We start from the raw sequence: 15505 nt of genomic DNA, 5'->3' as shown, positions 1-15505 counted from the left end.
TAGTGGCTAGCGACAATGTGGTACGAGTACACATATGTAGCTATTTTTGATGCTCATTGTACCTTTTCATTGAAATATAGTAACACATTTTTCTGTTATTTATTTGATGATTCTATTCTGTGCAATTCAGATTTACGCGTTATTTAAGCGAACAAAAAACATGGCTTTAAATACCTGCTTAATGTATTTTTGCAGGCTGTAAAATAATATTTTACCTACTGATCCATAACCGTGTATAATAATGTAAGCAAAAATCCATAATTTAGGGGAAAAGGGCGCATTGGTTAGCTGTCTTTAAATAGTTTAGCTTATTCTAAGCATAATTTAATAAAATTTACTGGCGCAAATAAATAATAAAGTATGGATATGAATTACTTCATTTTATTAGGAGTGTTTATGAAATGAATTTAATGAGTTACTTAAATGTAATTAATTTAGCAAATCGACACCATGAAATTCGGTAAATAAGTAGGTAGTCTAAGTAAATTTTGCTTCCAATGTCATTTCAATTTATAGTTTTTCTTCAAATCGTATCATGTATGTACCATTGCATTGTAAGAGGTTGTTTACACAGGTTGTTTCAGTGTTCGTTCTAAGGATCTGTTATTATGAAATTAATGACTAATTCGTGATGAAAAAAGTCGTTCCCACTTAGTATTACATTTATATAATTAATATCTTAGGGGCATTGTAAAAGTATAGATAATTATTTTATTTAACTTATACTTTAAATATCCTTAAGGCGCCTTTGAATACACATAACATAACAACTAAATTGTCTTCTAAATGATTTGTCAGCATTTCAGCTGTTAAAATAATAATACCTAATGAAATTATTAAAAGTGGCGTAAAGTGCAATATTAAATCAAAACTATTTATTTGTTGTAGCACAAAAACGTATTCAGAAATTATAAAGTTTTTACAAAGACGGCTGGAATTGATTATAATTTGCATAAAAGGTACCGAATTTTTAAGTTATCTATTTTTTTTTTCATTTCTATTGAATAAAAAATGCCTTATCTGTACCTTAACGTTGACACTAGATGAACAGAGAAAAGACACGATGGATTAGTGTAGAATATATTAAGTATTCCTATAAGAGGTATGTTGGCTGCAAGTAATCTGATTGTATTAGAAAAACTAAGAATAACAGTCCAATTGACGGGCAGTGCAGTGCCAATTACAACTTGCCGCATATAATATAAAAGAAATAAGTATATTTTCACTCCGATTATCGACTAAAATCAACCTACAGCATATTGTTAAAACGTGGAATAATGTTACATTCAATTAAATTTGAATTAAGACTATATAATTAAGAAATACATTCACTTTGTTTTGTATAGCTACCTTCTCTTTGTTTACGATTGCAGTGACACTATTCTTGTAAGTTATAGGTGCTTAAAATAAGAAAGAATAACCTTTATTTTTTTAATAAAAACTGGCATCTTTAAATTAAGCAGTGACCTCTTATAAAAATAAAAATACTTATTTTTAACGTGGAATCCGAACTATTTATTGGCAAAGTTGAAATGGCTTAAAACACCGAGGGCTTGAAAAAAATAAAACGCACTTAAGTCAGCGATTTAACTTAACTTTAGCCGACAACATAGGAACTCTCGGTAACATGTCTGACATTTAACCGTTCTTATTAAATATATAAAGGTTTAAAATAAAAATAAAACGTTTACTGTTGTATTGATTACTATTGTTATTATTATTAGGTAAGTAGTGTCACGACTGAAAATATTATTTTTAATATTGTATCGAAGTAACATAATTACCACATTGTAAGATTTAATTCATTAAATTAAAAAATAAGCATGAAGATCTCTTTTATCTCAGTTTATGAAATAAATGACTAACGATGATACTCGTTCGCTTTATTTAACATGTTATTTACTTAAACATTTACAAGGTAATTTGTTACCAAAACTATACCTAACAATATTAAGAGCAAGATTAATGGCTAATTTGTAATTGTAATGGAAGCATGATATATATTTGCAGATTTCGTTAACGTCCCTCTGTCATTCGTATTTTTAATTTATAGCCGTTTAGACCCTTATTAAATAGTTTTTTTATTCATATTTAAATAACACTACAATCAGTGACTTGAAATTTTCAGCAACAGCGCCTACTAAATTATCAAAGTCGCTACGTTGTCTTTCATTAACAGCTCCATCTAGCGACAGCGTTCGTTACCATTTGGCTGCCACTAGATGGCAGGCAATGGTCTGTCTAAGCGAAATAGAGAGACGCTCGCTCTCGGTCGTAACCAAGATGGCGGCGGTCGGTAGCTAGGCAGGTATAAACCTTACATGTGTTAGTGTACACATACACGAAATTTCACGTTTGACCACTCTGGACACGCACACAAGCGTGTAAAATCGGGTGTTTGCGGGGCAAGGGGAGTAACGTCCGTGAAGTTGTGTCAGCATATGCGCAAACGAGGTGCGCATTCGTCGCGTGCGTTGTCGAGATTCTTTGTGCCATTCTTCGCATACCAATAAGAGTATATTCTTTAAATTTACTCTTAAATCGGCATCTTATCAAAATTCGCCCCATCAGCACATCTTCAGACGTCGTACTAGGTGAGTGAAAAATATATTTAAGGTCGTGTTCATACAATTAACCCGATATTTTGGTGATTTTTATACGGGAATGTCAACAATGCGATCGCGATCCTGCAATATTTTACATAGTTGTCGCGTTTGCTTCGCTTCGACTTCCGGTCGTTCGGGTGTCAGCCTTTCGCGATGTAAACATTATCTAGGCTAGGGTTCGGTTGCATTATTAGGCGCGTTCTCGGGAATGAAGTGTGCTCAAGGTGCTTTTGTGTTGTTAATTTCGCTTGAGTGTGCTTACTGGGATGGCGCAATTTTCGAAAGACGCGGTATGGTATCGCTCGCCCGCCGAACACTTCAGTCGCGTTGGTGGCTGCATGCGATTTGACGTATTTCATTCTGCGCGTGGTGATGTCACTTGTGCTCTTATTTAATGAAATGTCGAGCGTTCTTCGCGTAATGTGCGAGTGAATTGTAAACAAATTGACAGTGAAATTGATACCGATGCAGTGATTTTTCTAAAAGTGTAATGGACTGTTACTACTCCAAATTTTTCCCGAGGCGTGAGTATTCATTTCAATCTGTGAAAACAAACAAACAGAATTCCTCAAATATTTGACAAATTCCTAGCATTCCTGGCGTGTTTTCTGATCCCAGGTCAACTAAAACGTGAAATTTCCTTTACAACATGATAAATAAAGGATATATTGCTTGTGTCAACACAAGAATCATCCTTCATATTAATTTGCTGATTAAAAAATAATTAAATCAGTCATCAATCGTTAGTAACGTTAAAGTTGTCTAAAAACAAATTGCAGGTGATTAAAGGTATCATTTAGTGTCATCGATTAAATTAAGAAGAAATAGTAAGAATCTAAAAATTGCGTTTTAAGTTGGAAGTTAAAACCTAGTGATTACTTGATTAGATTGAAATAAACTTAACTGAATATAGTTATTTGTAAGTGCAGACGTTAAAACAAAATTCTTAAAATATTCTTAATAGGTATCTACATATCTCACAACATGAAATAAGAGCATGCTACTCAACAAGAAAAAATATTAGGTAGGTACCCATAGGTTTTCTGTTGGCGTATATTTTATTACAACTATTAAAAAAAAAACATCTTTAAGCCTTTAAATTGTATTCAAAATTTAACTTCAAAAATTAACAAATTTCTTCTTGAGGTTTTCATCAAAGCAGTCTTCTGTTTTGGATTGCCTTTCTCTATTTGTTGCATCAGGAATTAGACAAGGGATTGACATTTAATTTCTTTATTCACATTATTTTGTAAATAATTTCTAGATGTTTCATCAAGAAATTATAAACCAATATTCAAATAAATTACTCCACTTACGTAGTAAGATTTCTGCAAAAAAAATTTTAAATGAGTAAGTAAAAAAATATGTTAAAATTAAATTATAATAATTTGGAATAATTTTTTTTAATGAAAATTAAAATAAACTGTAAAGAATTTTGAAATAAGGTTCCAAACATCACTGGCTTTTACTCTATGCTGCAATAATATTATTTTAAGTTGTAACTAGAATGCCATAGTAAAATGATCTATCTCTAGTACCTACCTAAAGTAAATTAAAATGTAAATTCAAATTCAAAATTCAAAAACCGTTAGGTACTTCAGAGAATAAGTATAGGCTTCGTTTAGTCTTATTTTCCGTATGTCTGTCTGTCTGTAAGACATGGGGCTGTACCTATTTCAAGAATCGTAATAGATAGACAGCTGAAATTAAATAAATTAAATTTAAAATTAAAGGAAGTCCCAAGAAAAAATAATAATAATGATCCCATCCCCATACGCGTACATTTTGATTAGAATCAGAGCACCGCTGACACTGAATTTTTATACGTAACGGCCGCTTATTTATAACGAATATTTTAAAATAACATAAATTAACTAAGTACTTACTCATTTTTACGGAACCCTCGGTGCACGAGTCCGACTCGCACTTATTACAAAACAAAAATACTTAAGCTCAAACACTATTTATTGTCTGCCAATAAAAAATATTCATTACAGGGGAAACAATTAAACCGAAAGAAAAATTATACCGAACCGAACTTTTCATAGGTGTACCTAACCTACCCAGTAAATTAAGGTGCCAAACAATATGAAAAATATTATATTATAATGTTATGGACAAAGTGAAAAAAATCGGTCATTTTTCATTATGTCCGGGCAATGGGCACTAGCAATTTGATAAAAACCGATTAATTAATTAAACATTTACCCTTGGTTCATGGGGTTCTAGTGCTTTAAAACTTTTTAAAGAATTAGCTATTCAAAGAGGAAACACCGCCGGCATCTTCGGGACCTTGCCTAAGGGGTACTCTTTAAGTAATTGGTTTTAGATTTAGGTTTTATTTTTATTTTATGTAAGTTTTTTAAGTCGAGGTTTTTTATTATTCTTAATTGTCAATTAATTAAATTGCCCGGGCATTATACATAGGTATGTCTAACAACAAAAACATGTTCTACTATTTGACTCTATTATACTCTATTATTTTTATTTTTACGTAAAATTTAATCGTTTTATGGATTCATTACCAATGAAATGAAATATCTATCAAAAGTAGAATATTAGGTAGAATTAAATTCTGGCATTCTTGTTTTGGTCACAACTGAACCTAACACGCTCAACACTCCTCGCTGCGCTCGTCGTCGCAACTAAAGTTTCCGATTCAATTAATCATTCGGTTGCCTAAAAACCCAGCGATCAGGTGCAATGTTCATAATGACCAGACAATGTGATAAATAATGAAGTTTAGAAATAATTAAGCACTTGGCCCGGTATAGCTTGTCATTATTCATAATGCCCTCATTCATACTTGGTCCATAACAAATACACACTTATTGATTTGTAAGCAGGAATACCACGACTAAATAATTTTGATAAAAAAATGACCGTTATTTTATTCCATGTGAAAAAATATTAAAAGAATTTGTGAGAAATATTTAAATCAAATAAAATGCCAAAGACGCGAAACTTGTACCTATGTTGTTTAAATCTGAAGAATCGATTATAATTATTATAACGTTCAGACAAAAGACTAGTTATTCTGCCCTTTTGATTCGATTACCGAATAATTACAAAGGTGGAAATTCCTCATACCACATCATCGACGTAATAGGCTGCTGTATAATGAAATAAATAAAAAATAGGTTTAAAAAGAAACGTATTTTCCAATTCTACAAAAAAACATTATAAAAAAGGTTAAGGTTAAGAACTGATAAAATTATAACTTAATAATTATACTACAACATAATGGCACACATTGAAATTTGAAATTCTTGACATACATGTATGATTTGTATAAAAGTAGAAAAAAAACGAAAACCTAATTTAAAGTATACTTCTTCAGAAAGCTGGCAAAATAAATGTGCTGTAATTATAAAACAAACTTATAAACAGCATGTTGTACATATTTTCCATGTCCGGTTATTCAGCTAAATAACTCTAATCGAATCTGATAATATTCACCCCATGCTCAGCGAAAGGCAGAAAATTGCTCGAACCGACGGTATTAAATTGCCATGAAAATGGTACGCAAGCTCATCCCCCGGGAGTTTCCTAGCCGTTAACGTTCTTATGGTATGGACCCTTTAGCTTTAGGGTGACCTGCATGTTTAATATCAATGTTCTGTATGTAACCGTGGTTAAGTAGTATTTCATCTAACTAAATTAGTTTTACCTAACATTTTATATCGTTTTCGAATAACTTTGCACATAATTAATTAGTGACATTACCTAGTTCCGTGAATTCTATCTGTATCTCTTTTATACCTTGATAATCGTCGCTTGTGTTCGTTGTAGAATATTTATTTATTGCTGCGTAAGTAAATAATCAGATTCAGATTAAAACATAGGTAGTCAGTTAGCTGCAAAGTGGTTTAAAATCATTAATAACGTCACTTTGAATTATTCGTCATTATCATGAAACGATGCGTTTGATAGTAAATAAATGCATAAAATTATATAGAAAATGTATCTATTCAGAACGTGTAGGTACCAACGTAGTTACATCGGCAATTTGGAACGCTCCATTGGTATCGATGCGCTTAGTTCTTAGTGGAGAGCTTCAATTACAGTATCTGTCGGACTCTCGAATAGGTGCCAAGAGTTATTTTGGTCAATACGGTTGATGTTTTTATTGCGGAGACGCCGCCGTTGGCTCGCTGGCTGTGCGACAAGCAATAAGACGTGTAAACTGCTGACACTTCGGGCCCTCACGCAGCGTCGCACCTAATGGCCGATTCGGAGCGATTTATCACGTATTCTGTCTTAAGGAAATTGAATTTAGCGCCATTTACCACTTCACCGAAGGCTTTGTTCCTTAATTAAACTCTTCTATGCACTCCTTCGACATAGGTACAAAAATATCTACTCGGGATTTGTTTCCGTCCACTTCTTCTCCTGGATAAAGTTTAGATTACTAACGGATTAGGTACGAGTACAATTGTTTTTGTTGAATTTCATTGAAGCCTCATGCATGAAGTTAAAAAATTAAAAATGATAATTTGATAAACAGTGAAAACGTCAAAACGAAAACATTCTCCATTGAAATCAAAATGAGAATCATTCGCAGATAAGTGCTTTATTGACAAAATGTTGATGGGCACTCCGGATGCTGTAATCGTAGAACTCTGCCCATTCGCTTACTCGTCAGGCTCATGTAACCGAGCCCAGCAAGAAACTGCCGTTCTATAATCAACGTGCGACGTTATTCACTCCATATCATCTTTCACAATAAGAGAGATTCAAAGAAATTGTAATTGCTTTTATATTATGGCTACCTATCCAATTTTTTTGTTAAACATTTCACCAGATTTATCATTGATAATATTGAAATATACCCTATAGACAATGATATAGTCATCCGGATGTTATTGAGAACGGCAAAATCATGATTTAAAATCACCTTCTCCGATCCACAACGAAATTACTCAATTTAGAATAACGACTAACTAAGTACCTACCTAATAACACTAAACAACGCCACTAGAAAATGAATTAAGCGAAACTTCAAATCAAATACATAGTGTAGTAGAATGATTTTAAAAATCATGCTAATATTAAGGTTGAAAAGTCGATATATTTGTGTAGATAAATACACAATAGGTTACCCCCGGTCGAAAGCCCTAACGAGCGAGGTATTGAATGACGGCGAGCGACCACCGAGCCCGCGGTTACGCTGCCTCAGCTACCTGCTCTTATTGACCTGCGGAAGGTTCACTCCCACTAATCCCCAAACATCCTTCCCGACCACGAATCAGAGATATTCAATGTGTTACACTTTGCGGGATACCTTTGAAATTCACTAAATTCACGACGAAAACCTAAGTAATGCCAATTTGTTTTTAGAACTGAACTGCGGTTTTTCTAAAAGAACAAGAATAAAATGTTACTCATGCCTTGTTGCCGAAAGTCGGGGTAAAAATAAAATAAAGGAAACTGGTGACGCCGATTAGCATTTAAACGAACTCTTGAGTAGATTTGGAGCATTATTAGCAAACTTTGTTTAATTGAGTCTTTTCCGACAGACCTACTACCTAAAACCATGATGCCAAAGTATATTTTCTTGCCACGCACTTTTTACGAGAATACTTATACGATTTTATTTCAATCATATGATTTCAATTAATGCGTTTATTTAATCTATAGTGTTAAATTACAATAACGTCTGTCTTTCATATAAAAAAATTGCAGCTCTGGAAATGTCTGCGACGCGTGTCCAGTAGCCTCGCTCTATTCTCGGACACCTATTTGTGGATTACCACTGGTGTGGAACCCTCAATATTATCTCAATGAAATGGACCATCATTCTTAACCTGTAAAGTTTAAATTTAATTTTAAAAGCGCGTACCATCCGACCTTCTTATGTCAAGAAGGGATTGAGGCGAAAGGACCCCCTCTCTTATTTATCTTAATTTTGCCCTCCAGAGAAGTGACAAATGGGGATTACGACTGTGTGAAATCGGTGTCAACCGTGCCGTGCTGCAGCAAAACAGAGCAGAAGCGTTTATGCTCGCGTTAAACTAAATTTAAGTGCACATTATTTTCTCATTTGCAATTTCGAGAACAATACGAAAAATTCAAGCGCCGTGTTCTGAGCGAAATACATATTTAGAGGCGAGACAGCATGTCTCGCATCCGACCAACTTCAACAAGGTAGTTAGCTAGGTAGGTACCTATATGTAGTTCAATAATATATTGTTTGCTTTCAACTAGTTAGCAACTAACTAGCATCACATTTTTTTAACCTTGTAGCAATGGAAAGATTTGTTTTGAAACCAGAGCCGAGCGCAACCGCTTTATCGTGTACACTGAAAGCAATAAACAATAACATGTAAGTATGTATACCTACATTACCTACATCAGCGTGATGGTCTGTCGTAATTTACAAAGAATATTATTAAGGTAGGTGTAAAACAATAATTAAGTTACACTTAAAAATCTTAAAATATCATGCCATGTCTAACACGTTTTAAAAATGGCAGAGGAAAAGCCGATTGCTTACGAAGTAAATTATTCATACAACCTTGATGAAATTTTATGCTTTACGTCCGGATATATTTAACTCAGATATTATTAATAAACATTGACAAAGTAAACATTTACTTAAATTGAATTTTTGTGGTCATGGTCATAATAGTTTACTGCTTATTGAAAAGGTACAGTTTCGTTCGAGTGAAATGTGCATCGTCTTGTCCGAACCGACAGGAGAGCAATATAGCGCAATCCTGGATACACCTAGGAATAATTTTCTCGATTGACTGCTCTGTAGGTACGTGCACTGCAGGCAATATGGGATATGAAGCTCACTTTGAGTTCACTTGTTAAACTATCGTTATAGTTGGAATTGTTCCCGCGCCGACGGTCTTGGCGATTTAATTAAACTTGTTATTTGTACGTTTTATTTCGTAATTGGGCTCGTGCTCGCTTTGATTGTCTGTCGGCTTGTAAAAGCACCTACGCTCCGTTTTGTACACTCGTAGCTCGTAGGTACCTAAACTGCGCTGTTTGCAGTAGTTTCCAGCTCGCTTCCACTCTGTTACAATATATAAAGTTAACAAATGTTAAAACGCAACTCGAACTGTTCGTTGGCTTGGCAGTTGTCTGTGCCTTCTCATTCGTAGTCTCAAAATAATAGGTGATATTAATTTACGAAGTAATTTCGTGTACATTATGCGTGGTAAATTTTCCTCGTATGATTGCCGAAAATGATAAATTGTCGGACGGATTATTGATAACAATGTAAACAACCAGCTACTTCTGTACCTTCTTAACAATATTTGTATTAAAATACGAGTAAGATACATAAAGTTTTTTGTGGTTATTAAATATAACCTATTTTTTTATTTTGAAAGATTCCTTTATGACCAAACTCAAAAAACCAGTGATCACGTTATGAATAATATCAACTACAGATTAGATTACTGTAATTAATAAATGAACTGGAAAGAAAAAAAAACAAGAAAAATTCTATAGTTAATTTCATAAATAACTAGTAGTTGTCGGCGACTTCGTCCGCGAAGAACTCGTTTATTGCTATCACGCCAGAGCTACGCAATTTTCCGGGATATAAAACACATCTTCTGTCCTACACAGGGAGTGAAAATGAAACAAACAAACTCACATTGTTATTTACCTATTTATATTATTACTAAGAAATACTATCAGTGTAATACATAAATTATATGTATGTATAATTATTAGGCACCTTACACGTGATACAATATAATACAAATATTTTTTTGATCATACTTGCTCGTCAATGATGTTATTCCATGCCTGTATACTAAAGGAAAATGGCCTCAATTGTTCCCGCGGGATTAGATTTATATCAAATTGTTTTGCAATAATTTTAGTAAATATTTTTTTAGCACATTGGAACAATCCGGCCGTAAGACCATTTGAATTCTAAACTAAACACAGTTCTTAGCATTATCTATCGCAGACGACTCGAAAAAAGTGTCAATCAGAGGGGGCTACTACGAAATTCGAAAATCGAAGTTCATATCGTTTTCCTGGCGCTTAATATTATTTAAGTAAGTAATACGAGAGTGAGAGGGACGGTTGTAGTAGCCACCTGTATTGGCGGGTAGCCATTATTTTATTCAGTTGTTTTCTTAGCGCCTTTTTTGCCGTGCTGTGGAGTGTTTGGACATTTTTTTTTTTGCATTTTTTCCTCGCAATGTGATGAAAATCATTGTGTGTATCACGGGCCGTAAGGGGATTACAAACTCGAGGCAAAGCCCTCCGCCTCCGGTGTCGGGCTTCTAATAGACTCTCGTTAGTAATCCCCTTCTTACGCCCCTTAATGCACAATGTACTATTATGGCACACCCTAAATCAGTACAAAATTTTTTCACTGACACAAAATTCAGGGTAGATCAGGGTAGGGATAGGCGATCATATCGTTTGAAAACGATCTCTTCCAGACAACCATTTGGATAGAATGATGATCTTATATTTTATTATGTCAAAAATAGGCGGCGGAAACAGAAACACAGGGGAAACAAAAAAATCAATACTTATATTAAAACAAATAAAAATGACATAGGTACATATATAAATAGGTAATACATACATACACACCTACTTACACATACTTTACTACCTGACAAAAACGGCCGAAATGGGAGAAAAGCTTGCACTTACGGGATATTCACGTTACTTATTTTGTATCTACAATTCTACATATATAATATGTATGCCTGACTGTTTCGAACCAAACCGTAGTTTTATATCAAGGTGAGTTCAAAAAGAAAGCCAATCGGATATACCTTGAGTACTAATACGAGAGTAACCGGTGTACTTTACTTTAAGAGTTATGACGTAAGAATAACCTCCTTTTTATAAAGTCGATTAAAAAATTAAAAGCAAGCGCAATTAACGAACGTTATCTCTCCCACAGTATGAATTTATTGAATCTATAAAATCTACATAACTTATCTATTCTTAAGTAACAAATAAAGCGAATAGAAGGCGAAAGTTCGCAAGAGAACAAAAAGTACTCATTTGCATCGATAGAAACATCGAGTTAGTCAAGCAGATGTCGAAGCTAACAATTAGACATTTTGTTCCTCTTCTTTAGCGGCGTTTAGGTTAAATGTCTACTAATTATAAGCTTAGTCAATGGTGGATGTTAAGTGCCTACGTTTGTGTATTTACAAAGAGTAAGGAGAACCAATGAAGGACCGCATGCCTTCCAAGTCTTCTCTGCCGTACAAAAGTGACGTTTAGGCATAAGAATCGTGCCTACTTTATGCTTCTCTGCATATCGCATACCTATTGGAAAATAAGTAATTATTTAAAACGATATGTTGAACATAAAAAGTTTAATACGAATATTTTTGAGAAAAAGTGAATCTTAAAAACCACAATTGTATTGACCAGTTCTGAAAGGGATATTAATATCAAAATAATTTGCCATGCCTACTAAACCTACAAATTCGGTCACCGCATCTAAACACTCTTTTTCTGTTTGAACAAGGCTTCCCTCTCTGCTTGTTTTTGTTTGAATTTGCTTATCATGGTAAAAATAATCTGCCGCACACCACTTTTAATTGTTGTATCCATGTTTTAGCAGTAAATTTCCAAAAAACTATATTTTAACACACAAAGTCACTAAACTCAACAAGTCACAGAATAGATAATAGTACAAACTCTAGTGTCTGTTTTCTTATACTCTTTGGTCTGTTTGCCCATGACATTTGAATAATGTTGCCACTCAAATAATAGCCGGGTTCATCTTTCATTAGCCAAAACCTAAGTATGGCCTCACAACACAAAAGGAAGAAAAGGTCCGAAAAAAGTGATATGAAGTACAAAATTATTTTAATTTAACTTAGTACGCGTAGCTTTATTTAGTACGCGAGCTCAAATCACACTTTGACGTTTTTTTAAATTAATGCTACCAATAATTTATAACCAGACATAATTTAAACTTTGTAGATTGCAGTGGCATGAACCAAATCAAATTCTTTTTGACGTTAAACGAGCACGTGCGTGCAATTCGATTGTTTTCACTTTAAAATATGAAAGTAATTTAATTTCTTACATTAGCTGTTTTACCATAACGTACCTAATTCAGATTAGAACTTAGAAAGCACTCAAATAGAAGATCCACTTAAATAGAAGGCTACGATAAGTTTAGTGACAAATTTAATCAGATTACCTATTTATTCCATTTTCAAAACATCAAAGTAAAGAAAATATTTAAACAAAAATTGAATGCTTCTTTGCAATAAATACAGACGATTACGCACAACTTAGATATCTTCCAAGTTATCTAGTAGATTTATCTCTTAGAGCTTATGCAACTTTAGTCGTGTTAGTTAAACCATTTATAACTCAAGATTGACTGGACCAAATTTTATGTTTGTTTTTTTGGATTTGTCTTTGTCAGAAATAGGATAATAAGAATTTAAAAAATTGGAAAATTGACGAAAAAAAAATGAAAAAAAATTAAAACATTTTCCCATACAAAATGTTCATGGGTATCGTAATTGTCAAACATTTAATGCCGTAAACTCAGGTTTCTATAGTCCTAGCGTTCATCAATAGTCCAAACGGACTTTTTAATATTTCTAACAATTACGGAACCGCTAACGTCATCTAGGAGGTTCATCGCAGCCTAATCCAATAGAAAATGCACGATGAACCTCCTAAACGTAAGCAGTTCTGTAATTGTTCGAAATGTTAAAAAGTCCGTTTGGACTATTGATGAACGCTTGGGACTATAGAAACCTGAGTTATACGGTAAACTCTCCCCTCAAATTACAGAACGTATTGAAATAAATTGAACCTGCTAGATGGCGCTGTTGTTGGTATGTTATCATAATTTTAATGTACCTAGTGTTGTTTTGGGCAGGGCAACGTCTGCCAGATCCGCTATATAGTTACTATTAAATACTTACCTAGGTACTAACATAGTTTTAAACTCCTTTGAGTATTATCATAATCACTAGCAAAAATGTTATTACTTGATTAAGTAAACGGCTTTTTGGCCTTTTCGATCCGTCTTTACAAGGGTTCCCATAAGCTTCTGTTAATATATCAATTTGAATCTCATAGTATACGTAAGGGTCGGCTTTATATTGATTTTCACATGCCGCCAATACATGTCCGCTGTCCTACCGTTTCATTACGGCTTGGCTTATTCTAATATAAACTCACGTCCAGCCTAAGCGTAGATTTCAGTTAGCAATAGGCTATGATGAAAGATATATATTTTTTAGATTTCACTAAGATACCAATTTAATAAAAAAAAGTATATTTAATTATTAAGTATTTTGTTACTCAGTGAAACGGCAACGGACCAATGACTCTCCTTGAGTAGTTGGTACTCATGGGCAGTGGTGTTCATTTCCCATCAGATGACCCGCTTGCTCGTTTTCCTCCCTCTCTAAATAAAATAATAATAATAATTAAACACTGTAAAATAAATCCAATTATTAATAATAAGTAATAAAATTATGGTTACGTTGGTAGGGCATGATAGGCTCATTCAAAAAATCACGTAGGTAACGTAATCTGTACTGTAAAATTTCAATACCTACTGAAAAGTCCAGACAAAAGAGAAGACAGCTACTTAGGTACATCTATCTTCTTTATTTCAACTTCTTTATTATATCGCTTAGATGGGAGCAAGTAATAAAGGAGCAGGAGCAACTTCGCTCAGTGAAACATGCTCTTACAAAACGGCGCGATGTTTAGCCTTCTCCATTCTCAGCTCCAAAGATTGATGAGGCGTCCTGGTTGCTACGACGAGCCCGCGCGGCTGTCGCACTATAAATTAAAAGCAACTCAAATTAGAAGCAGCATTATAAAATACACTAACGTCCTTCTCGTTCGTTCACAAGGATCCCGTGTGAGACAAGGATAAAAGTAGTGGCGATACGACAGGACCGCTTTTTGTTATTCCACGGCACCACGGCGAGACTTACCGTTAACTCAGATACATTTCGCTGATGGAGACAACATATTAGGACACGAGGGTGAATAGAGTGGCAAGTTAATAAAATTATATTAATCACACCACAACATCAAATTAACGATTTTTAATAAATAATTATCAAAATATTCTCATTTCTTTCGAATACCGTAGCACTGATTGTTGGAATCGGCACAACGAGCATATGGAACATCAAAATCTCAAATCGTGTATAACCAAGGCAAGAAATTCCATAACCTAGCTAGTCAGGGCTACAAAAAGAAGAATTTATCTCTGAATTGACCAGAGGAACATAAGAATCATCGAGTTAATACACTGCCCATTGTAAATAACCTTAACAAGTTCCCTCGAAACCTCGTTAACGCACTATGAAAAGAAGTATTCCTTACTTATTTAGGTTAAAAATTATACGTCGCACCAACTATGCGAGTGAAGCGATCTGACCAGATTACTTCGTCGGCCATGGCGTATCTGCAATCGGTAAATGGTTAGTTTAAAGTCTCGATATGCGAGGCATTCCCATGGAATGCAACCGTCGCTATGCTGTACTTATATGTGCTCGGGCGGACTGAATTTTTTCTTATCGTCGATGCATTTTCTGCAAGTTTTCAATGCGAGCGACATGGACGCGCCGCTACGCAGTAACGTCTAGTCCTGCCGCTTGATTTTTTTTTCTAACGTCCACAAACTGGCCAGTTAGTTACAGGATGCTTATTTAATGTAAGCCACTTTACCAATATTATTTAGTTTATTTTACTGTTTATTAGATTGCGAATATTCAAATATGGAACACAGTTTAGAGTAAATACTTACATTAGGAAAGTAGTCCGGTTGTTTCTGACGCATTTGGAACTGCATTTGGCACATTCGTTTTGAATTGGACTGACCACGTTGCCATTTGCGTTCTGCACGTGTTCGAAAGGAACACTGACTTCGGTACCTCCTACCTATTTATTACTTG

At 34.1% G+C, this 15505-nt stretch overlaps 1 protein-coding gene across 3 annotated transcripts in view; it reads left to right on the top strand.

The window, feature by feature from the left end:
• The first annotated feature begins 2734 nt into the window (after positions 1-2734).
• Positions 2735-15505, top strand: part of sd (TEA domain transcription factor 1 homolog scalloped) — a 62580-nt gene continuing 49809 nt past the window's right edge. The window contains exon 1 of one of the 3 annotated variants that reach the window (XM_074110899.1): positions 2735-3130. In XM_074110899.1, coding sequence (XP_073967000.1) covers positions 3097-3130 — 34 coding nt within the window. In that variant the 5' untranslated portion in view covers positions 2735-3096. The remainder of the gene's footprint in view (positions 3131-15505) is intronic. The other 2 variants (XM_074110894.1, XM_074110903.1) reach the window with 2 other exon arrangements.

Source organism: Choristoneura fumiferana, chromosome 2 (assembly GCF_025370935.1).
Source record: "Choristoneura fumiferana chromosome 2, NRCan_CFum_1, whole genome shotgun sequence".
Classification (NCBI taxonomy): Eukaryota; Metazoa; Arthropoda; class Insecta; order Lepidoptera; family Tortricidae; genus Choristoneura; species Choristoneura fumiferana.
The sequence above is the reverse complement of the archived record's forward strand: the minus strand, read 5'-3'. Positions and strand labels throughout refer to the sequence as shown.